Genomic DNA, 26195 nt, shown 5'->3' with positions numbered 1-26195 from the left:
CAGGCCTCTGTCTGAACCTCGCAGACAGAAGAAAAACTGGGGCAATAAACCACTCTTGCTGTGAGGGCCCCCTGCGGCAGGAGGAGAGATCAATTTCCTTCCACCCACGCCCCACCTCAGCTGGCAGGGGGTGGGGGGAATGGGATGACCGTAAAGAAATGCACAAGAGGCAGCATGCCCCGACTTTTACTGATACACAGCAAGAGACCTCACATTACCAGTGAAGATTTTTCACCTCTGACAGGCTGGCCCCTATTATAAGACTATATTTATTCTGGGGAGACCCATTGTTAACGTAAGAGGAAAGTAGATAGAGGAAGATTTTTAATATGCCTGCTGGAAATCCTTCATCCCCCCAGCAGAGGAATCTTAGATAGACCAGGAGGGAAGCCAGATGGTGCTGAGCAGCCTGGGAGTTCAGGAAAGTTGGGGGAGGTACTGGTCACGGGCCCCCCAGCCTGTTTTCTGTCTGGGAAAAAGAAGTGTCTCTTTTTTTTGCCTACATGTATTTTTTTTGCGCACATCTTTGTGTAGTTTTGTCTTTCAAAACAAACCAAACATGCACATGCAGATACATACTAATTGTAGACTAAAGGATCCGATTTTGTTAACTGTTGGGAGATTATTTGGCAAGAACGACGGCAGCACAGAAGCGAGCTGGTGGAGAGTTTCACAGATCGGGGAAAGGGCACCAGAAGGAGAGGCACTGATCGATGGCAGGGTGGGCGGAATTGAAGAATTGAAGGAAAAAATGTGGATGCGGTTACTTGATAGGGAGAGCTAGGTTACAAGCAATGTGAGGGCAAACAGGAGAGATAAAAGGAGAGAGGCCGACATGATGGCCAGATTGTTCACTTGGATCAAACTGATGGACCTACAGATTACAGAATGCAATCTTTGTACAGACTCATGTTGTGAAAATGTAAATTAACTCCCACATACAGAAAACAGCATACATCTCAAGGAAAATGAAAAAGTTTTTCAAAAGACATTAATTAAATAAAATCTTCAAATCATTACATGTTCACCTTGTCCTTTAGATGTTTTTTCATTTTAGTTTATCTAATAATTAAATTCAACATGGGTTTTTCCTACATGCATATGATGTTTTGTCTTATTACTTGCCTTTACTCTTATATTTTGTCAGATTTTGTTCTATGCAGTAGCTGATTATACAACTAAAGTGCATGTCTATGTTCCATTTTCAGAAAAAAACTGAAGACTCCATGAAAACTGTTCCTCAGCAAAGCGTAGACAGTGATATTTGGGTTCCCGATTATCTGAAGCCCTCCTGGGTTTGTCTGCCAAACAATCAGCCAGTACTGGCCATCGTTCAGCCTGGGGAGACAACAGTGGATGTCCTGAGCAGTGTCTGTAAGGTAGGCCACTGTTCAGACCATTCTTATGGCTTAACAACTTTTACATGAGATCCAACAGGATGTGTTAGAGTGAACAGAGCCCTCTCTAAGTGTATGTAACAGTGATGGCCCTCCCCCTCCTGTTGCTGCTGTCAGCTGGCCGAAATGCTAGACATTCTCCTGACTGACTAGAAAAAAATGGTTATTGGAGATTATTTATTTTTTTTTGTATTTGAGAAGAATGTATCTTTATTTGTTTTAAGAAACTACATTGTGTGTTAGCATACTGTTTAGTGTTATTGTGCATATTTCTAGCTACTGCAGATGCACAAAAGCTGCAAAAAGACTTTCTAAAACCTAAAGTATCAAGATAATTTTCTGAATTCCGCGATGCTGTTATAAATGTGTTTTGATACGAAGATTAATGCTAACAGGTTGATATACTTTTTTGTGCAGAAACAAAAGACAGAAATCGTAATATCATTCTTCTCAACAGTGTCTTTTTGCATTCATAAAAAATATAATTACTAAATAAATTTTCTATGTGTTTTTACTGACAAATTATCAAAATACCTCTGTCTTCCATTGGAAGGTCAACTTGACATGACATGACAAAACAAATAAACATCAAATATTTGGAGCAACCTTGGAGCAATTGCACAAATTTTTTTCCTGTCTCGTTACTTCCAGTCCCATCAGCTTGAGCCCTCTGGTCACTACCTGCGTGTCAAGGTGTGGGTCGACAACCAGTTGCTTTATTATGTTCCAAAATCTGAAGAGGAGATATCTGATTTGGTAAGAGACTGCACTTTAAGGCACTGTGATTTGTGGAATCTGAATTAGGATGATGTAAGCAATTAATTAGCCAAATTGTAATTTTATTGCAGATTTCATGTAATATTGTGCTTCATAGTATTGGGGCCCTACATAATTGTTCTGAAAACAACTTAACTAACTGATAAAGCATGTTAAAAAAAACATGTCAAAATAGTAAATATGCACCAAAAGATAATATTACAGATATACAGCAAGCAGGAGTATTTTGGAGGACCTACTATTCATTTTTGACATTTTTTAAAACATAATATAGCATAAATGAAAATAGGTGATTTATACCAATGATGAATCAAAATTATGTTAAAAATAGTTGAATTGTAGAAGATAAATAAGAAAGCTCAAACAAAATGGTGCATAAAACAACACAAGATCAGATTTTTGTTTACAAGAGTTATTGTGAAACACCAAATGAACACTCAAAGCTTCAAAGCTCAATTTCTCTGGTTGAATTTTAACAGGACCCTCAATTTTCCATAAGCTTCATTGCAGTCTTGTTAAACCCTTAAAGGTGAAGAGCATAATTGTAAATATTATTCAGTGTTAGTTTTAGTTCTGACCTTGGAATATTTTAACAAAACAGTTCAGATAATCAGAGTTAGTGAAAACAACTAGCCAACTGTAAGAGTCAGTTTGAGTTATCAGTGGTTTTAGTTATTTTTTTATTACACTCTGACATGAATCAGCCACCCATCTGAACTTTAGATCCATTTCATTATAAATTAATTTGTGCTATTTTTGCCGCCAATATGGAGACAAATCTGTGCATTTTTTATGACCCCCATTGCTGACTCGATGTGCAATGCATGCAAAATTCCCAAGACAGTATGGAGACATTTTGCAATACCTTATAAATTATGCAACAATATTCAAAGTGTATTGTGAGGACTGCGAATAAAAACCCATTTGTATTTATGTGTGTCTCTGTTTGGAGTTATTCATATACACAATCCCTATTGCTAGAATTAGGCCTCACCTTATTATTCAGCCAGAGTAAACCCCCAAAGTAAATTCTCTTTGTGATGATGTTTTGCAGGTGACATGTTGAACCCTCTTTCAAAGCACACTCTCTACATAACTGGGTTTTTTCCTCAAGAGCCTTTTTATCTCCCTTCTTTGATCAGTGACTCGTTTCGCCCTCTTTCATCCTCCGTCTGTGATATTACATTGTTATTTCTCTTCGGTGAAGGCTATTACGCACAACACAGACGTCTCTCCCTGCTGTTGCTTCATACACACAGCTGTGTTTCTGCTCTGAGGTCAAAACCCCATCCTACACTCACTCATTTTACAGTCTTAACCCATATTCTGACCCCACAACCTTCACATGCACTTGCTCTGCAGAATAATTCATGGAGCAGTTCATTCTTTATTAAGAGTAATAGTCTGACCTTATCATCTTACAGCGATGGTGTTTTTCCATTTTCTCCAATGAAATATGCATTTATTTGTATGTGTTGGCAGATCTACAAAGAAATTGAGATTTGCCCCAGAGCTACCAAGGTGATCTGTTTTGACAAAGCAGAGTCCAGCACCATTGGATACGGTACGGAGTTCGACACACTGAGAAGCTGCATCAAATTGATTCCTTAATGGGCTTTATTGAGTCTTGCTCTGATAATTACTGAAAGAGGGTGACTTAGAGAAAGCACGATTAGTCATAAGTGGACCTAATTGGTTCATATTTAAATCGCTGCGGTGATCATTTTTAAAGATATATTTATGAATGACAATCACACTCTTAAAAACACATTTCCCCAGGTTTCACTGTGGCAGTTACAGAAGAGGATGATGTACAGCGGCTTCATGTCATTGAAGTGAAACCAGGAGGCCTGGCTTCAGCTAAAGGTAAATATATATTTTAAAGCAAACCTGCAGTATGGACTACCTTACTTTTAATGTCTGGTAGATATTTGACCTCTCTTATTGGCAGAATTAAGCCAACATATTTAAAAAAAATATGTTGGCTGTTTGGCACGGACCTATACCTTGAACGACAGTACTTTAATTTTCAACAGGGATGGTGTAGAAGCTGTGATGATAAAAGTGAAAAACAGTACAGATTATTTCAAACATGATATTGATTACAATGTAATCACTTTCCTAAAATCATGTGGCCCTAAGCAAAATAGAGTATTAATTTATAGAGCTCCAAAACATATTGAATCAAAATTTCACTGAGTAATCCTGATACTGTAATAGTTTCCTTGGTGGTAATACCTGATGCTAAAGGGACCAAGATGCTAACCCTCACAGAGAAACATGGACATATTATGATGTTGAAAAAAACAAGAATAGCAATAAATTTATAGGTTAAATATAACACATGTCATTATTATGATAAAAGACAATAATGTCGTTATTGCATGTGTTCTTAATATAATGAAGCATTTATACTTTTCTAGATTTTTTTAGAAAACAGATATGAACTATCTGGGTGAAAATGATAAACCAATTTTAAAAATAAAAAGAGAAATGATCAAGAATCTTGAACAGCTTCTGTGAGTCTGTAGACATATTTCAGCAGTGATGAAACAGAAGATGAATAAAAGAAGAGCTTCTGTGCGCTCATCAGAAAGTCTAAAAAGACATGACTCATGTGCACTACATTCTGTGTTTGTCTGATGATTTATATTTTTTTCCTTAAGGCGGGATGTGCCTAAACCTTTATCCATAAGATAATAAGATTCAATGCTCTATTTTGTTTGCCTGCTTTGGGAAGGTGGCTCTCAAGATCAATCCCTCTGTCCCCCACTCACAGGTCCCTATCTTTTAAGCGAGGCAGAGAGACCTAATGGGTTTGAGAAACATGCAGCTGTTTCGTGGACACAGCACTAATGTATAGAAAATAACATGCTCCACTACCATGCCCCGAGGTCGAACCAAGGTTACTCAAGTGTGAGATTGTGGCCTCCAGTGTATTAGCAATCAAAAAGCTGCTATCTTAGCAGGCTGCATGCAGCCAGAGGACACAGCTGTACTGACTCTCCACCTCTACTGGGAGGGAAAAAGGTTGTGTCAATCAGTGAGCTTAGTGGATCTTAGTGCAATGTTACACTGTTTACATTACAAGGAAACCAACGGTATTTTTTCTGTCAATGTAGCTATTGTTGCCACTACTGTCATATAAGCATACATGTAAACAATGTGGTGTAAAAGTATTCATACCTCTTGATTTTTTTTTTTTTTTTTAGATTTGGTCACATTATAGCTACAAACCTCAATACATTTTAATTGGGATTTTAACAGACAAAATAGTCCATAGCTTTTCATCTGGCACTGTCTTATTGAAAATCTGTGTCAAGAAAACACTGAAGTTTGCTGTTACTTTTGCAAGACCCTAAAACTACAATACACAGGCAAAACACACACACACTCCTACACCCACAGCAGTATAGAGCTAGAAGCGTTATAGCTCCCTCTCCAATAATAACTGCTTTAACTGACAGTTCAGATCCCAGACAACTAAGTCATGACTTATGGCTAAATGTGCATCTCTTGTCTCCATCCATAGCTCTGTGTGTTTGCTTTCCTCTGCCATTTAATTGTGGGTTTGACAGAATTTCTACCATTTTCTTATGGAAGTGTAAAAATGCTGCCCAGGCAAAAGAAAAACAGGGCTACATCATGTTATTACCCAAAAATGTCATTGTTCTAACAACATGCTTTTGTACTATATGTTGTTAATAAACAACATATAGTTGTTTGTACTATATACAGTCATATATAGCTTTGCCTGGGTGGCAGCTCTGCAATTTCATATTTTCTACAGGAATTAAAGTGTCAGAAAATTTTGCACTAGTTATCATGAGTGCGTCTGTTTCTGTTAACAGAATAAAAATCCATTTGTGTAGCTGAATTCAGCATTAAGGGGCAAGTTAGATTGCTATTAGATCCCAGAGCAGCTGTCACAACTAATCAGGTTGATTGGTGAAACTGGCTGTTTAAGTGCTAATTCTCAATTAACAGTGCCGAGCACAGGTGGTCAGAGGGGGGCAAAGCGTCAAACTGGAGATGTGTTCCAGTGAAGTCAATGGGTTCCCTTTCATGTGTACAGTCTCATAGACAATGTATATGATAACATAAGACGACAGGAGTAGACAGGCTTTGCACACTCCCTTCTAAATCCATCCAGTCTTGTTACATCAGGACTTGCCGCAAGCATAAAAAGAAGGAAGCAAGCATGGGAGGATGCATTTTTAATGTATTGGAGAACATTAGAGTCCCAACATGTCTGATTAGTCTCAGAGCTGCTGTTAGGAAGTATGGTACACGCATTTTGTTTGTGGAGATTATTTGTACATATTAACACACAAAGTCACTCCCTTATTGGTTATAGTCTCACAGATGAGACTACATTTTTTTTCACCACAAACACCAACATTAAAACTTTTTTGATAAATTTACTACTTTCTAGAATAACTTGAATGGTCTTTGTCTATTCTTTTTATTCATCCATTAGGTTTGAAAGCAGGCGATGAGATTCAGTTTCTCAATGGTAAACCTGCCTCCGCCCTCCAACTGGATGATTTGAGGGCAGCTTTTGGGAACCACATGCTTACCCTGATTGTCAGCACTCTGCCCCAGCTGGACTCTAAGGTGCTGTGCTTCTGTCCTCCTCATCGCACCGATGGAGAACAAGACCCAACCACAGACATCTTTTCTCAGAGTCAAGGTTAGACTTCATCTTCTTGTTCAAAAAGAATACAACTGTGCACTCCATCAAAGCACCCTAACTTTGTATACACAGAAAAGGAAAGTGCATCACTATCTGCAGGGTCTCCTAATTATGCACGGATGCTGTCTGATACCTAACCTGTAGGCAGCCGGCAGCCTTCCCCTGACCTGCTCTTTTTATTTGTGCAAGGGCATCATTTGTATTCACTGGAAATAGGGGGCTTGTAATGCACAAGCTGACAAGCTGGCATTGTTTATACAGGGGCTCAGAGCTGTATGAATATTAATATAATTCCTACAGCAGTGTGGAGCTGTCATTACGGAGAATGTGCCATATGTTGAGGGTCAGATGGAGAGTAGAACACTTTTGAAGCCAGACGGAGGTCACTGATGATGTTGTGCTTGAAGAGGAGGTTGAACATGAAGTCCTCAACATGAAGGAGACTTTAAATGAGAGATTTGTCCTGAACATGGACTGAATATCTAATCTGACTATAAAGCTGCATCAGTAGACCCTCTTAGGGAGCGTTTTATTAGAAGTTCAATATAAAACCCACACAAAGGGATTTATAACTTAATATTAAATCACAATGCCTTGGAAAAGTATTTGTCCACCTTGAACTTTTTTATAATTTGTTACATTCTAATTACAAATATTTTAGCATATTTTTTTTGGAAATTTTACCAACAGAAAGTAGTGTACAATTATGAAATGGAAAGCAAGTGACATATGAAATCAGAAAACATTGATGTGCATTGTACATTCATCTTTTTCTATACTACACCCAAATAAAGCCTTGTTCATCCAAATACATTCAGAAATAAGCTAATTAGTAACCATTTTTTCTCCAAGAACATTAGTGAGCAAACAACATTTGAAGATAATGGTTCAAAGCAGACAGGTCTGAGATATAATTGTGGTGAGGCTTAAAGCAAACTTATGGAATAAAACATTATCCCAAGCTTTGAACATCCAAAAAAAAAGATTTACTAACTCTTTAAAAATGGAAAGAGGATTACAATGGGAAGCACATCAAATCATTGCTGTTTTTTATGCTTGCAATCTCTTCACATAACAAAAATTAAATGCGCTGATCTCAAACTATGAACAGTGGCAAGAAAAAAATAAAGCTATTGTTGAAAGAAAACCATAAGAAGTGCAGTTTAGGAGAAACTTGTTTATTAAAATAAAAGTTGAGCTAAACAAAGGCACAAAAACAATTGGAATTTGGAACACTTTTCAAATTAGCATTTGTGAGAACAATATATACCACGTGTATTTATTTTTCCTCCGACTTAAATATTCACTTTTTTTGTGTTGGTTGTACAAAGGAAGTTGTTGTGGTGCTTGATAATATTTTGTTTTCTAAAAAAAGAGACAAAAAAATTGATTTATTGGGTCAGAATTGTTCACGTTATGCATTTTGATACAAAATACACAAAAGCCAAACAAATATGCATCTTGCATTTGAAACTGTCTTTATTGTCTTTGCAGAGAACATCCTGGACGAGGTGTCAGGTTTGACTGTGGAGAGCCCCGATGAGAGCATGGAAGAAGGACCTCTATTAACCCTGCAGAGCCCCAGAGATCATCACAATGATAGAACATTAATGGCAGCTGGACAGAAGGTAGGAAAAGGCATTTAAAGACATTAAGTGCAGTCAAATGCATGAATAAGATCATGGACATTAAATAATACAAAAAATGGCATTTTAACCCCTTCTAGCTTTGTTATTAAAGTCTCAGATTAACTTCATTTATTTATTTATCCCTTTTAAAGTATTGTATTCTCATATTTGTGCAAAATGAACAAAATCAATAAGCTTTTAAATGGACTATAGTTTGAGAAGATTTGCTGGCTTTATTGAGTGGTAAAATGATTCAAAAAGCTAAATCCAGCAATAAAACGACTTGATATAATTTAATGAAAGTCTTAAATAGGCCAATTATTTTTCACGAGAAAGGCAATGTTACACTGTGTGTATGTGGGAGATTGAGAAAAGTAGCACAGCACTTAGCATCAAAATAGACAATAGGATGCCAATATTTCCAAATCCTTGATCCTTTCTTTAAAAAGATAGTATCTTTCTCAGTTGTTATGACTCCAATATTCTGACATAACTTCCACTGTTCAAATTGTTTGCTCAAAGCACACAGTGTCTTCACTTCCTTTTCTCATTTTCAACACAAACCTTTCTCTAAATGTGCCAATAGGGCATATTTAGAAACCTTTACATGTATATTTAAAGTTTAAACTTTAAGCAACCTGCAAAAACTTTAAAAAACACAACTTTGCATCTTGTGGCAAAAAAAAACAACAACACTCCAAAAGGTCAAATTCAAACTGGTTCTGGCAGCAAACATTGTGATAAAAATGATGCACCAAGAAAAACTCTGACCCTGAATGAATGAAACAAATGTCACTGCTGACCCATCATAATATTTCTTAATCTGATCCTACTTAATGACTTCATTGCATTTCATGTTTGGTTTTATTTGCAAAAGTTCTGCAAAAAATATTTCATGAGTTTTTTTGTGTGTGAACCTGTCAGTCAATGAATGAGCAGATGTTCATGCAGTATAATGTTTGTGTGTGTGTTACATGGACAGAGACAGGTGAGGGAAAGAGTGAGACAGCAGCATCACTTTCTAATTAATAGTGTGTCTGGTCCGATTAACGTCGGTGATGTGATGTCTGGAAGAGACTGTGTGCCAGCCAGTCTCCCTTGGATACGGTTGTCACTTCCTTTACCACAGCCAAGCCTGATATTCTGAAACCACCGGAAACATTTTTTCTTTGTATCTGCACTTGATGTTGAATCTTTATAATCGAGGAAAGGGGCAGCAGAAATGGTGCTGAAGTCCCTCCTGGATGTGTGTCAGTGAGATTCAGTCAAGTGAGGACAGCGCCAGCCTCATTCCAGGCCTGGCTATGTTGGACAGAAATGGTTCTGTGACTCTGATTTGCCATTTTAGATCAAAAGCAAAGCACTGAATGATAAAAGATGCTTGGGAGAGTGGGTTGGGTTATATTTCATTTGGTGCACTTGATGTGAGAAAAAGCTGTGAAACTCCACAGCTGAGAACAGTTCCTGATTAAAAATGTACACCTTTGCAGCCTTTAGTTTTTACACTTCCCATTTTTGCTGCAGCGTTTTGCATGGTTCTTTTGCCAAGTTCGTGATCCAAAATCTAAAGTTTCGCACCACTTAGTCCTACCCTAAAAACAAATTACTTGCTTAATACATAGTCATGTGCCTTTTTTCTGTGTTAAAAAAGTGATTATTTACCCTTTAGGTTTTGGAATATTAAATGATTTTTCATTTAATAACCAGTTTCTGAAGTTTTAAATTCTTGTCTCAGGTTCCATTTAATCTGACTGAACTTTTGTTATTTTGCAAAGACAAACTGGAAAAAGTCATTCTCTAGATATGTGGAAACTGACATACCCTGCTGGATTTGCAACTTTGTTTACAGGAAAAAGTAAATCTACCAAACTCTGACTCATCAGTGCTGACCACCAGTGATTGCCTCACTTTTTAGACATTTGCTGGTAAAGAAAACTATCCCCACTGCATGATACTGCCACCACTGTGTTTCACTAGGCAGATGGTATATTCAGGGTGAAGTGAATTTCTGCCATTCAAGGACTTTTACAAGGTAGTTTTTTTATTTGACCAGAACATCATTCTTTCACATGCTTGGTTTACATTTATATGCTCTAAGTTGCTGTTAGTTTGTCAGATAAAATCCAGAGAAAATATACCATTATGGTTGTAATGTGAGAAAATGTAAAATAGAAGCTTTGCTAGAAATTGTGCTCTACATGGAGCTGAAGATAATAACAAGAAGGAAAATACACTGTCAATCAAAGCAAAAGATTGTTTAATGTTGAAATATAAGGTGCTTCTAAAATCTTAACAGTGTTTTCTGTCTTAAATGAGACATCCAACAAAGAAAAAAAAGATTTTGATATTTAGAGAAGAATACCAGTTCCTATCCAATCAGTGTGCCAGAAGAAGTATTAAAGTCCTATTACAAAACCCTGGCAGTCTGTGATCTCCATCTCACCTTCCCGTCTCTCACCTCCTGCTTCAGTCTCACATATGCTGTCTGATTCATGTCCTCATTTCCATCTGTTGCCTTTTTTAGACCCTCGTTTTTGTCTTTCATTTCCTCTGCATGTAGCTATTTGATTTACTGTCATATTTTGTTCCCATAATTGAAAACAATGTGACCGTGTCCCATTTCAGACATGACAGCAGCATTTTTTTTCTTCCTTCCTCTGATCAGCCAGTCTCAGTGTTTGTTTTCTTTGTTTTGAATGCCCTTTGTTTCTTGTATGTCCTTCCAGTGTTCTCCTCTTCTTGGTTTCTGCTCCCCACTAACCCCCTGCTGTTCATTATCATAAACAATGTGAGACTGCTGCTGGCATTCAGACAGAACTTGCTCTCTTTAAGCCGTCCAGCCGGCTGTAAACCTTGACCTTACCCTCAGCACTTGGATGCTTTTGTTAACAAGGATGATCCAAATTTGCAACACAGATATCCAGCAGTCAACTAAAACAATAGATTTTTATCATTTTATTTGTATTTTCCTTTATTTCCCCCTCATGGTGCTTACTCTTTTGTTTCACTGTCTCTTTGGAAAAGCTTGGAAGTGCTGAGGATTGTGTCTTACCTCATTTCACCCGGTGCCTACGGTCACACAGTGGCAGACGACTGAAGGAAAGAAAAAAACGGTGAAAGTGGGACAATTTTAATTATCCCCACACTCTAATTACTTCACTCTGCGGTGTTTCACATCATTTAGTAGAGATAAATGAGTGTATGCTTAGCCGGAGGAAATGGAAATGTTCATTATTTTAGACAAAGCACACAGCTACCTTCCCTGTATGATAAACCAACTGCAGAAAAAAAGCTGATTGCTTAAGAATCACAATGATAATAAAGATGTTTGTGATTGTTCGGGGGTCCCCACGCTGCAGTCAGCATCACTGCTGTCTCCCAGTTATAATTTACAATTATAACCAGGGACACATGAAATGGAAAATGTAATATTCAGTGTTTAGGGCAGTGGTTCCCAAAGTGTGAGGCGCGCCCCCTAGGGGGCCTGGAAAATCTTTGGGAACCACTGGGGGGCCCCAGAAGAAAAATTTCATCAGGGTTTGTTTTGTTTCATGTTCTTAATCAAAAATATGACAACATATTAAGTTAAGTTGTCTGTTTATATTACTATAACTATTATATAACATCCAAATAAATTTCAATAACTTTAGTGATGCAGGTAAAATATGAATTTATTATGTACAGATTTGTTGTATATATTGAGGTTTTTAATTGCCTTTAGAAATTTTTTTTCTAGATGAGAAAAAGAAAATTATTAGAAGTAAGAGCTTCAAATAAATACAGAACTGTGTGTTTAATGAATCTATTAATTTTAACTTCAACATAAACAGCTTCATGCTGTTTATGTTATTTTTTAACCAGCTTCATTGAATCAGGCTGAAATGTTGCTGTACTCCCATTTTTTCCCAGTGGAGGGCGCAATGAGATCATTAATCAAGCCTGCAAGTGAATGTTTACAGTATAAACATTAATCACATGATTATACTTTTTCAGTAATTTCTAACAACTGATATATTTCATTTGCATGATACCCAAGACAATTTCTTGGAAAATTGGGACAAAAATATAAGTTACTATTTCTTTATAGTTCTACTAAGTAATACAGAAAGTAGTTTGGTTTCACTACTCCCATATGAATTAAATATCAGAAGGAAGTGTGCAGCTTGCAAAACCACAACCTTAAAATCCACATTTATAGGTTTGTGAGAATGTGTGTCATTATGTTACTATACTTTAAGATTAACTGAGTATATTCTTTCTCTCCTTGCTTTTTTTTCTTGTAGGGATTTATGGATTTGCTTGCTTTTTTCTCGTGATTGCACATGAAACAGAACCCAGGACTCATCCCTCTTTGCTTTCCCCTCATTCCTCCTGTGTTTTCTCTGACAACGACAAGTACATGCTTGTTACCACAGTGGCAGGAAAAGACAAGTAGTCAAAAATCTGCTCTCAAACGTACATTGAGTTCTTCATGTCAAAAGGGGAAAAATAAGTGTGGGTAATTAAGAGTGAGACCTCTAATTCGGTCACTGAAGTTTGAGTGTGATTCCTGCCAGGATTATAAACTTGTGTTTGCAGTTTCAGCTGACGGGTGTAGTAGAAACTGGTTTTTGCTGACTTGCTCCACCCCTTTGTGTTGCACATCCCTTCCTCTCTGTTCTGAATGTGGGGAAAGTCAAGGATGCGGTACATTGAGTAATGGCACTACTTTTGTTGGATTTACCGTAAGAAGGTAACTTTTGTTGTACTTCATTGACTTCTTGCAAGGCTTTCTTTTTTTCAAATAGATTTTAGTTTCAAAGGTTTTGGAGCATGTGGATAGCTCTATGATTCTTTAATGGACATAAGCCATTTAAAACTAACTTCTTTGAGAAGAAGTGCTTTAAGTTTTGATGCTCTTGAGTAACCCTTACAGCTCATAATGCCATTCTTTAGACTTCCAAAGGACAATTTGATTTAGATACCTACCCTTCAAATGTATAAATGTCAACATGTTTTTATGGCAGGGTTAGGGTGAAATATGTCTGTCTTACAAAGCACAGGTTCTTTTTTCCTGTTACCTAATCTGAAAAGCTGTTTGACTTAAGCCAGGTCATTTTTCTTGGAAGTTATCAGTAAGGAAAAGGAAGTGTTATCTTTGGATTTTTTAAGTGAGACTGTGGAAGCTGTTATCATTAATAACTGTCTTACCTCTAGTAGAAGACAGAATTTTCTCAGTGAGTTTGCAAAAAAGTGAAGAAATCCTCAGAGTGGTGGAAGACGAATAGCTACTTGTATGAACTCTTGTTTTGGTTTTATCAAACGTTGAAACAACTCAAACTAAAAATTATTCTAAAGTTATGCACATTAAAGTAATCAACTTCAACAGTGGTGCCTTCCCTATGTCATGTAATTCAGATTTTCTGAATTGACAATAGAAACAACAAGAACTCCCCATGAAGGAGTTATTTCTCTGGGAAAAGCTGAAGTTCACAGAGTAACTCTTAGTTTAGAACCCAATATGACTGCATGTAAAAGTAAAAATAATAAGCACTTAATTAATTAGCACTTTGATAGCTTGTATCTCACTAAACCAGTGATCAACAGACAGCGCTGTAAACTTATATTTATGAATTCCTTTACCATTTACAGTCATGTATTATATGGCTATTAGATTTACTTGAAATGCATTATTGGCTTGTATTAATAATAGCTAGTATCAAAACTCCACTTGTTTTCTGTCATACAACAAGACTCCGCTTAAGTTGGATATAAGTTGATGCAAGTTCCTGCTTGAATATGTTTGTAGTTTTCACTTGATGGTACAAGCCGGATTCTTACTTCACTGGTTTGGTGTTTGTATGCTAAATAATGTCATTTTTCTCACAGTGACAAACTGAAGCTTTACCACAAAGAGTTGAAGTTTAAGGGTGCACTGATATTTCTCTCTCTCTATCAGTGATACAGAAAACCGATGTCTGTCTTTCACTCTTGGTGTGTTTGAATCTAACCACATCTCACCTCCTAACTCTCCTCCCACAATCCTCCCCCTCGGCTATTCTTCAAGAGGATGTGATGTTTGCTCCTTTTTTTTTAACATTCCAGTCTGCACCGCTGGTTCTGCTGTTCTGAGTCACCTGGACAGAAGCGGCGCGGACAGATGGGAATGGAGAGGAAGAGTAGAAACAGAGAGATGACAGTTGAGCCTGCGGAGTCAGTCGGGATTTAGACAATGATTGGATGGACGCTGTAGGATAAGATGACATGAGAGCTCTGTTGTTCATTGCAGTCTGTGTAATGACCTATTTGTTCAGCTGCAGCAGCATTTGCACAGCAGACTGTTGAAAAGCCGACCTTTAAACCTCTGCCATCAGCTGGCTTTGTATTAGTAGTTTTAAAATAAAAAAGTGAACTCGCTGCAGGGGGATGTTTTTCGGATGAGTTTTCTGGAACTGACCAGTGCAGGGGATTGAATGTTTTTTCGACTCGGAAATTACAGAGCAGGAATGAAGGGAACACCTGAAACCTTTTTGACCTGCCAGGATGTCGGCTTTCAGGAGGAGCAGAAAAACTAAACCCTCGACTGACTCCATCTATGACGCGTTCCAGGTGGTGAGCATTGCAGTGCATGAGAGGTTGCATGTTTGATGGCTTGTGATGTGAAGTTGAGCTCACATAGGTCAGTGATTATGTAATGATGCTGTACCCATACTGATGAGATTATTCTCAGGGTATGTTCCCTTTGGAACCTGCTATCCAAATCCATACATTGTGTATGCTCACCTATCCCAGCAGCTTTAGGGGTTGGGAGCAACAATTATTTGGATAATACTCGTAGTGTGGGATTATTGTTCTGTTGATGCTTTAGCAAAATCGAAACCAACATTTCACATTTCACACTATTATGAACAAATATTAATATTTATTGTGTTATATATTTTAATTCAGGTTGCAGAATGCAAAATAACAGTGGTACTTCTGTAAAACATCATGCTGATTTTTTCATTCATTTATCTGTCTCTCAATAGGTTATTTGTCACCAATTTGCTTGGCTGAAATTTATGAGATCTTGTTTATAAGTCACAGGAGTGTTTGGTTTGTCAGTAGAATTATACATGAGAAAAATACAGCATAGATCAGTGTTTATTATTATTTTGCTCATTCTACAGAGCCAAATATTACATTTCTATCACTTAAAAATATAACGTTATAAGGGTATAATATAATAAATTATCAATTATATTGATGTTGATTGTCCACACATAACATTTCTAGCCTTAATGTTTATTGACATTTCTATTTGAGATCATCTCAATTGAAATGGCCTTCAATGCATTTGCTCCCTTAAAGATGGTCATTGTGACATCGTGACATGAAAAAAGATTCACAGCATTGTGTTGCAAAGCTGCTTTGAATACTGATAAGTGGAAAAAACTGAAGACCAGGATACAAATAAAAGAACAAACAGCTTTATTGAAACATAAAACACCTTAGCTGAGGCGGAGAGATTGCGTTCAGTTATACTGTCAGCTCTGAACTAGACATCGTGATCCCATATCTTTATACACCCTTTCACACATCAAAAGGGACATATCAGAGGGCGTTAACACATACCTAAGGGGCCTTCAAGATTAGCACATGTACAAAGATGGAATGGAACAAACTCAGACAGAACCAGCTCACAGGATGGATCTATAATTAAGAACAGCTACATCCTCTTTTCTGTTTGCCTGCTGATGATTTTCTAGTAAACAAGTTCAGGGAAGATGGGGGCTGTTTTCCTGTCAAAGTGTGACAATTATTTATTTTTTGTCCGTTGTCAGGCCTCTGATGCGCAGCAAGAAACTTTGAAGACCCTAAAAAGGAGCAATAGTCTAGGTCAGGGGTCTCAAACTCCAGTCCTCGAGGGCCGCTGTCCTACAGTTTTTAGATGTGCCACAGGTACAAAACACTGGAATGAAATGGCTTAATTACCTCCTCCTTGTGTAGATAAGTTCTCCAGAGCCTTGCTAATGACCTAATTATTATATTCAGGTGTGGTGCAGCAGAGGCACATCTAAAAGTTGCAGGACTGCGGCCCTCAAGGCCTGGAGTTTGACACCCCTGGTTGGTTGAGTTTATTGAGGGCCTGTGGTTTGGCCTTTTCCTGTTCAGGAAAGGCCCTTCATAAAAGAGTGCAGCACTTGTGAACAATAACTTCAGCTGGTGGACCTTTCGTACAATAAAACAGATCAAACTTTGTAAGATTAATAGTAAATAAACTTCTAATAAAAGTAAACACAGTGTGAATATTTATTTTTCCTTACAATACCATGATGGAAAATTGTGCTGTCACTGCTGCAGCCTTACAGGAGACAAGCCGTGTTATCTGTCAAGACGGAACCTGTCTCATCTGTCTCCAATTAAGTCAGTCAAAAAAAAAAACAGGAAGGGTGCTCATCAAAAAACAACAAAAGTGCATGATGTCACACAAAATAGAGGCATTTTTATGGTATATATTTACAGATTAGAAGCGTTAATTATAACAAACTCAGTGGGGGCATCAAATGGATAGCCTCTGCGTCAATGCAACTTCACATGGTCTCTTTCACATGTCTTTATTTTATTTTATTTTTATTTTGGAAAGACAGCAGCTGTCATAATGTGAAAAACTTCTCTTTATTATGTGCTTAAAATATACCAATATTTATACCATATATGTGGGATAAAAAATGAATTAACTAGACTTTTTTAATGGCTTTGCCTCAATAATAAAGTCAATCAGAATCAAGTTTTAACCCATATAATGTGATGAGAAGGTTACTTTTGTTTTTCTCCAACACACCTGAATCAAATGAATGGCTCGTTACCAGATCTTTGCCAAACTTAGTCCTGTAGGGTTAATTCAATCATTTGATTCAGCTGAGTTGGAGCGGGTGCGAAATGTTGCAGGGGTGTAGCTCTGGAGGATTGAAGTAGGAGATTCCTGATTTAAAGTGAATCCGGTCAGTAAAGTTTAATTGAAAGTTTACTCACAGAGGTTTACTGTAGGGGTCTAGTAATTAAAATATGGAAATATGTCCTTAATTTGTCTCTGTAGGATAAAGTCCTTCCAATAGCTATTGAGCAATGTAGTGAGGTTAATAAATGCTTGTAGTAATCAAATTCTTAGATTGAGGGATTCTAAACTGTGAATAGATAGGAAAGGCAAAATTAGCATGCAGCCATTAAGTAGCTTTTGCTTTAATGTTTACTTGAATCAAGAATGTGAAAGGAACATCTGTGGTCAGAACATCTTTCAGATACACCTCAGACATTCCTTAGGTTGCATCTCTGTTTATTAAATAAATGCATGGCTTTGTGCCGGTATGACTGTCAACTAATATTTGCATAAATGTATTTTTTTTTTTTTTAATAGTGGAGATGACACTGCTCAAATCTGACATGTCTGCTCATGTATGGAATGTTTCTAGGATTGGAAGTGTGGCTCTTGAGTTTTCACAACCACATTGTATGTATCCCTTGAGTTTCTTGCTAACGTGTTCGTACAGCTTGAGCTTTTGCACATTAGTCTAATCTAATCAGAAACTTTAATGTAGTTTGAGGTTTTTTGTGATTCATCAGTTCATAGTAGTACATAGTTCAGAAATCAACAAGGATTAGTGACTTTTAAGCCTTTTTAAACAATTGCCTTTTATTTTATTCTGTACTTTATTCTCCTGTTGTGCATGAAAACAAATGTCATCATGAAGACCAAGAAACAAAACAAATATAATGGATAAGGTTGTGAAAAGGTTTAATGCAGGGTTTTGTTCTAAAATCATCTCAAGCTTTGGACATGCATGGCACAAGTTTGGACCTACCTGAGACATACTGTAGGTTTCCTTAAAAATGAAAGGCAGGATAAGGAGAGCATTAATCAAATAATCAAACAAACAAAAAGGAATCCAATGCTAACTCTGGAGAAGCTGCAGTGAATGTGTTCACAAAACTTGTTTGCCTTGCTCTCCACAAATCAGTTTGTTTTTTTTAAAGACTTTCGGGGAAGAAAGCCAATCTTAAACTCATTTTACATTTTGGCTCAAATCATGTAGAGGCTAACATGCAACTGAAAGCAGACACTGCACATCACCATGAGCACTAAATGCTGAGACTGAAATATGGTGGTGGCAGAATCATGCTGGGTATGCCTTTCCTTAGCCTGGACAAGAAAGCTGTTTAGTTGGAAAGGTTTATCAAAACAGAATGACCCAACCAAAGTCCAGAGCAAAAGCCAATTAGGAATCTATGGTAGGACTTTAAATTTCATCTTCACAGAACCTCTCCATCTAATCTGACTGAGCTTAAGTGATTTTGCAAACACAAAATTGTTTCCATATATGCAAAGTTGATCGAGACATAACCCACAAGGGATGCCACTGCAATCGCACATAAGTGGCTCTACAAAGTATTGAATCAGAGGAGCTGAACACAAAAGTACTCCGAAGCAAGGAGGTGTCATACCACACAATTATACCCCATCTATCACATGAAATCCTAATAAATTTATACTGAAGTGTATTGTTGTAAAAATAATGTGAATGTTCTCAAAAACCTTCCAAAGACATTTTAGTTGTTCATAATCCAGTTTTACAAATAAGGTGAGGGAATTCTGACATTAGACTAATGGAATGTCTTGTTTCCCCATTTCCCACCACAGAGCACAGAGCAAGTCACTGCTTTCTGCCGCAGTCTCCATGACATGAATCCCCTGGAGTGCCCAATGTCATCTTCCTCATCGTCGTCTTCATCTTCCCTGTCACCGAGCCCTGTGTCAGCTTTGGCGCATGCTGCCGGCACTGCCGCCCAGAGGCAGCTTTCCCATGCAGACAAACTGCGCAAGGTCATCAGTGAATTGGTGGAGACAGAGAAGACGTATGTCAAGGTGAGTTCTGTTTTAATTTAATTTTAAGTAGACTTTCTAAACCTGTCAGGCATTTCAAACGTGTCGGACATATGTCATAATTACCAACATACCATTAGTGTGTTGCGTTAAGAACCGTTGGAGCTGACTCATTGTCGTTGTCCACAATACTTGACATTGAATCACAAAAACACCTTCTGCACAATTTGTGCTCAAAGACTGATCTTGTTTTTTTATCTTTTTCAGGACCTGCGCTGTCTCATAGAGTGCTACTTGAAACCTTTACAGAAAGAGAGTTTCCTAACACAGGATGAGGTACTGTCATGCTGCTTATTATTAATACCAAAAATAACGATACTCCATGCTTAAATTTGGAAACTATATGTGAATTCTCAGATCTATTACAGAATATTGCATTGAAGTGATTTAAGCAAATAGGAAGAATTTTATTATTTGCTTTCTAGTTGGTAGCTTGTCCGTACATAGAGGAAGTGAGTATGTATGTAGACTCTGTAGTTAATGTGGAAGTGTAGAGCCTGGATATACGTATTTATGGGTACACAAATCAGAATCAGAAGTATTGCATTAGCAATGAACAAAAGTCACTTTAAAATGTTAATGGTTTGTTGGATGTTAGGTTTTGACTTGCCTGTGTGAAAGTATTGAAGTTAAATTTGTGTGAAAGGTTGTGAAGCAGGTCCTGTGACAAATTCAAAACCAGTTTATTTATTTATTTTTTTTCTGGCATAGAGGGAACTGTAAACATTAGTTGACAGCCATTAAGCTTCACCATGTACGATAGTACTAACAGAATTCTCATTGTTTCTTTGTAGCTGGATGTTTTATTTGGTAATCTTGAAGAGATGGTGGAATTCCAGTTGGAGTTTCTGCGAACGCTTGAAGATGGAATCAGACTGGTGCCTGATCTGGAAAGATTGGAGAGAGTGGACCAGTTTAAGGTAAACAGTTTTTCTCTAAACCTCAGAATCATTTGGATATTTTTTATGACTGGAAGATCAAGGTCTAGTTATTTCTGCTGTTTCACTGTGTTTTCCTTTAAAAAAAAAAAAACTTCCAATGAATTATTTGTGGTGTTATTGCACAAATTCTGCACTCAGAAGAAAATTCACTTTGGTTCATGGGTACTATCAGGATGAGTTGAGCTAATGTGTTGGTAAAAAGATACTCAGGGCTTAAACACACATAGAAGACTTGAAAAAGCATAAGTTGAGTCTTAGAGCTTCACATTTACTTGCAGTGCAAAAAAAAAAATTAACAAATTTAACAGTCTGAACAGGTTTGTCAAGGTTGTTTTGAATAAAGATCCACTGTTTGGAATCTTAGGAAACATTTCTCATTTTAAGAAACAAGCTTTATTTGAAAAAGCCTCTCTAATTGATATAATAAGGATTTATTTTGGCTAGATCATAGAATCTATCTGTCAAGCAGAAGTAGGCACGAGAAGAAAGAGTCTGGACATTAAAGGTTAAAATAAAGAGCTGTATGTGGATACTGGGACAGACAATATCTTATATCTTTCTAAATCAATACAAATATGAATCATTTTTATTAATGCATTATGCTTTTTTTCCTCTCTACAGAAGGTGCTTTTCTCTTTGGGTGGGTCATTCCTTTATTATGCTGACCGGTTCAAGATCTACAGTGCGTTTTGTGCGAGCCACACAAAGGTCCCGAAGGTCCTGGCCAAAGGTAAAAATGCAGATATTCATTTTTAGTGGCAAGAACACAATTAACCTAAAGACTGCAGTTCTTTAGATCTGCAGTCTTCACAAATCTGCTTACAAATCATATGGCAGAAACTTATAAATTTGTAGTGACTTGTAACTTATAAACAGCATCTTCTTTTTTCAGCCAAAACTGACCCAGAGTTCAAAGCCTTCCTGGCTGAGAGAAATCCCAGACAGCAACATTCATCCACTCTGGAGTCTTACCTGATCAAACCCATCCAGAGAGTCCTGAAGTACCCACTCCTACTCAGGGAGCTCTACTCTCTCACTGACCCAGACAGTGAAGAACACTACCATCTGGATGGTAAAGCAGTGCTTTTATTTATTTATTTTCTCTCCATCTATTAGCACTGTGAAATGGTTTCAACATTAGCTATGCCCCTCACTGTTTGGAGCAGTAATTGATTAAGACATAGCTAATGGACTGTTGTCTTATCCAGTCGCAATGAAGGCCATGAACAAAGTTGCGAGTCACATCAACGAGATGCAAAAGCTTCATGAGGAGTACGGAGCAGTTTTTGATCAGCTCATCAATGAGCAGACGGCGGATAACAAACAGGTAACTCACCTTCTAGATCACTGAACTGAAATATGATCAAATGTCAAAAGAGAAATAATTTAATTTTTGGCTTTTTTTTTTTTTTACTTTTTAATAAAGGTGCTTGATCTCTCAATGGGCGACCTTCTGCTGCACTCAACAGTGGCGTGGATGAACGCTCCAGCCACTTTTGGCAAAAGCAAAAAGGACCCAGAATTATCTGCTTTTGGTAAGAGTTAAATAGATGTTTTGGTAATACTGTCATTCTAAATTTACATTATATAACATTCTTTCCATACCATATTACAGAGAAAAATAATGTACCTACTGCACAAGACAAAGTAAAAAATGCACACACAGAGAGTCACTGCTTTATTTATTTAACTTTTTCCATGCACTAAATTGCTGACATGTCATGTTCACCCAGCCCCAAAGTGTACAGATGTAATAAAAATATAAAAAGTTCACTCAGCTGACATATTTTCCATGCAATAAATATTAGATATAAAAACTCTTATGGCTTTCTTTGCCAAGTGTTGGTGAGCAGAGGTGGCAGCTTTTAGCATTCAATATCGACATTATGGATTTTTCTGATCACATAATCACTAAATATTGTAATTTTAATCTTTAGCTGCCACCAAAGGTATTCTTTAGCATCCTATAAGTTGAATTTTGACTAAAATAAAGCGGGTAATAAAATGTGCTTTGATTTATGTCATACCCTTTATCTCTGTTCCTGTTTTACAGTGTTCAAAACTGCTGTTGTTTTTGTCTACAAAAACTCATCCAAGCACCGGAAAAAAATTGTAAGTACACTTAACATTTTTCTGTGCATTGGTTTTAATTTGAAGAAATGGATTGAAAAGACAAATTCATTAGATGGAAATTGATGATACTTTTATGATCAATTTCATCCCATTGTTTTAAGTAAATTATTCCACTTGTTCTTAGAGGTCTGCCAAGCCGTACAGAGAGAAGATGTTAAATGAATACATTTTTAAGAAGCCCCAACTTGCAGGCTTACAATTACCTGAAAGTATTTTTAATAAGAAAAAACGAAAACTTTGTTTATACAGCTATAAATATAATGTAAAATATGCCTCAAAACTGCAAATGCAGAAAGTGGCCTACTAGTCACCAGTAACTAAAATATGACCAACCAATTAATTTTTTATGATTTACAAGTAAGAAAAAAATGACTTGGGCCTTTTTATTCAAAGGTATAAAGCTGTGCAAAATGTTGTGTATTTACCAATTTAAAGATGAGTGTAAAACTAGAATTTCTTAAATCCTATAAAGCTCTAACACCATAGTGAAATACTCACTCTTTCAACTTCGTTTATCCATTTTTTGGGGGGAAACTAACCACTTCAGCAATTTTTGTGCTTATTTAACCATTTGAATATGAAAACATTCAGAACTTTTAAGACTGGTTATGATTTCTGCTACTTATAGCCTTTATGAATATTAAAAACCACATAAGTCCAACAGAGTGAATAGGGTAACCTTTCAAATCAATAACAACCTTGTTCAGTGAATCGTTTGAAGGTTCACTGTGTCTCATTACTCTCGGCCAGAAATATCATCCATATTTTAATGGGTCACAAGACATTGGGCCATTACCAAATCCTTCTTGCTTTTCATTTTCAGGTTTTATGCATCACTGTTAAAGTTTTAAGTTGCTGACCAAATTGTCAGTTTTCCCCCAAAGCTGATGGCATCACCTGCCACACTTATCCGTTGACTATTCACTGTTCAAAATGCAAACAAATTCCTCCTGTTGCTCTAGCAATTCCTCATCAACAAGTTAAAACGGGAAGATTTGTCCCATTTTTCATTTGTGGCTTTCAGATACCAATATCTCTTGGAATCTGAACTACATGTGTATTTGTACAGTGCTTTGTCAAGTCCACAGGACCCCAAAGTGCTCATTCAGTGATTCACCCATTCACATGCTGATGGTGGCAAGTTACTGGATAATAATCACAGCTGCCTTGATACACACATCTCAGGAAAAGCCCTTGTACTTCCTCATTGAAAAATCTGCTGACTCAGCTTCTGTATTGGAAGGTATTTTGACCTAAATGAGCAGGGAGCACATGGATGATAAAGGAACTTTATTCCTCTTTATCAACAAAGATAAGGAGGTACTGAAGAGAAATTTAATTCACACAAGAAAGGTTGACAATGTCACTGACTGTGTAGACATTATGGAAAAACCTTCAAAGTTTGAAGGTTGTACTATAATTTGATGTATTTTTATGTTTTCAATATTCCTTCCCTTTTATAGGACCAAGAACAGATTGTCATATTTTAATTATGTTTTAACACAGAAATTATTTTCTAACATATAAAGAGTTTAATAATGGGCTTTAATATCTAGAAACTAACTGATGTTACATTTCTTTATGCACTTTTCTTTTCAAGTCCACTTTAAAAGTTATTGCAAACTACTCAGAACTCAAAACTGTGTCAGCAGGAAAAACACCTTTTAAAAAGTAAGCCCAGCGCAAATACTGCTTGGATATGCTATTTCCTTAAAGAACAAAGAGGAAATGAACTTGTCTGACCAGTTTCACCCTCAGCTCTCATTTTCATAAAAACCTTTACAGTTACTGTATTGACAAAAAGGGGGAAATGTTTGCTTAATATATGCACATTATTCCAAGTTCTATTTTATTTAAAGATAAAATACAGTATGGCAATAGAGGTTGTCAAGCAAAACCTATTTTATCTTTTAGTTTTAATGTGTTGGTTCACTGGGAAAATGCAAACCAGCCTATTATTGCATTTTGCAATAATAAAACTGGAGGCCATAAAAGCCAGATCAGTGGTGCTGAAGTTTGCTGGTGGGCCTGTTTGTTGGCGCATTCTGAAATAAAATTGCTCTTAATGTCTTCCAACAACCATGAGTTGGCTATGTGTATATTTAATGTCGTCATCTGATTATGATGCCTGACAGTAGCTGTTAAATGTCATGTGTTGTGTGGAGTTTTACGCCTCCTGCTGTTATGTTGATGTACTGCAGTCGTGTTTCACGTGTGTTTTGTGTTTCAGGGGGGATCTCATCGTGCGACTGTGAGCGAGGACAGGGATAATTTCCGCTTCCGATACATGATTGCAACAGACTCCCTTCAAGTCCGGGCTGCTGCAAGTAGGTCTAACTTGTTTTCCACAAGTATTCCTAAAATGCAACTTTTAACTTTTCTCATGGCATACCAATAACAAATGATGAATGTTTTCAAAAAAGTTTGTCTCTCTGTTATGAACTGCAGCCCATCTTGATCCAAAAATGGAGTTGTCAGAATTGCAGGCTGGCTATTTTGTTGCCTCCATTCACAAATTGATTGGCTAGTTTATAAACTGCTCTGCAAAGCTGAGTTATCATCTTATATCAGAGTTCAGTCTTAAAATTTTGGGAAAATTGAGATTACCACAGCCTACTAAATCTCCTCTTGATAATTCTCTGCAATGGGAGTGCATTATACATGGCTTGTTTTTTCAGTGATGGAACTGTTGCCCCACAGTCACTTTGCCTTAACTAAAACCCGATGAGCATTTACAAAGCATTTGACAAGTTTCATTGGTGAAATCTATGTAGTCATCTTCACTGCTCAACCCAGAAATGGATTTTCCTTAACGATGTGCCGTTATTTAAGGGGAAACAAAAAGGCTTTCAAAGTGTAGATTTCTTGCCAGAAAACATGGTTACAACATACATTAAGCATACACTTTCTTATGTTTTGTGCGAAGTTTGTGTTGGATAAATACACAAGCCTTTCTGATTTACAGGTTTACAGTTAAGTCATTTTGTTGATCATCCTAGTTTCTTTGGATGACCAAAGAAACATGAGCAAATTTCCAAACATAAGCAAATTGCTTATGTTTGGCCTCATGACTGTGCAGCGAGTTGTTTTAAGTGAATTGCCAGACTTCTGCTTTTTGATTAATGCAATTTTTAGCATGCCTATTCCAGAACAAAGTTGCAGTCCCACCAAAAGTAATGTTTTTATTCAAAATCATACAGCTAACAAGGTTTTTACAGTCCTATTCTGCATTTAACAGCATCTGTGGCAAATATCGAACCTCAATGAGCGATTCTTGAAATTAGAAACCCGTATTTTTTCATTTCAGGCTCTGATGCCACAGCAGTATGTGAACTAGTCCACACAAGGTCTGAATCTGAAGGAAGACCAGAAAGAATCTTTCAGCTGTGCTGCAGGTATTTAAAAAAAAAAAAATGCATTAAACACATGTATTGGAAGTGAGTGAAATAATTTCAAATTCATGTGTTTCTTGTATGATTCTAGTTCTCCAGAGAGCAAAAAGGACTTCTTGAAAGCAGTCCAGTCTATTCTTAGGGAGAAGCAAAGGCGACATATACTCAAGACAAAATCTATGCCGCTCAACCAGAAGTATGTCCCGTTTGGTGGCAAACGCCTGACCGCCCTCAAAGGTGCACGGCCTGCCATGAACAGAGCAGGTAAGTTTACATAAAATTCTTAATACAACCTTAAATACTTTACAGACGACATTATGTTTTTTTTTCC

At 37.0% G+C, this 26195-nt stretch overlaps 1 protein-coding gene across 3 annotated transcripts in view; it reads left to right on the top strand.

The window, feature by feature from the left end:
- LOC116728109 (T-lymphoma invasion and metastasis-inducing protein 1-like) overlaps positions 1-26195 on the top strand; it is a 62811-nt gene that overhangs the window by 33593 nt on the left and 3023 nt on the right. Inside the window, exons 12-28 of one of the 3 annotated variants that reach the window (XM_032575906.1) lie at positions 1209-1379; positions 2049-2153; positions 3657-3738; positions 3954-4040; positions 6655-6867; positions 8365-8498; positions 19156-19380; positions 19606-19674; positions 20193-20318; positions 20961-21069; positions 21232-21411; positions 21548-21666; positions 21766-21874; positions 22393-22451; positions 24703-24799; positions 25780-25867; positions 25956-26128. In XM_032575906.1, the coding sequence (XP_032431797.1) occupies positions 1209-1379; positions 2049-2153; positions 3657-3738; positions 3954-4040; positions 6655-6867; positions 8365-8498; positions 19156-19380; positions 19606-19674; positions 20193-20318; positions 20961-21069; positions 21232-21411; positions 21548-21666; positions 21766-21874; positions 22393-22451; positions 24703-24799; positions 25780-25867; positions 25956-26128 (2146 nt within the window). Of the gene's footprint in view, positions 1-1208; positions 1380-2048; positions 2154-3656; positions 3739-3953; positions 4041-6654; positions 6868-8364; positions 8499-14594; positions 15090-19155; positions 19381-19605; positions 19675-20192; positions 20319-20960; positions 21070-21231; positions 21412-21547; positions 21667-21765; positions 21875-22392; positions 22452-24702; positions 24800-25779; positions 25868-25955; positions 26129-26195 lie in introns of those variants that run through there. The other 2 variants (XM_032575908.1, XM_032575907.1) reach the window with 2 other exon arrangements.

This window comes from Xiphophorus hellerii, chromosome 11, assembly GCF_003331165.1.
Source record: "Xiphophorus hellerii strain 12219 chromosome 11, Xiphophorus_hellerii-4.1, whole genome shotgun sequence".
NCBI classification, from domain to species: domain Eukaryota; kingdom Metazoa; phylum Chordata; class Actinopteri; order Cyprinodontiformes; family Poeciliidae; genus Xiphophorus; species Xiphophorus hellerii.
The sequence above is the reverse complement of the archived record's forward strand: the minus strand, read 5'-3'. Positions and strand labels throughout refer to the sequence as shown.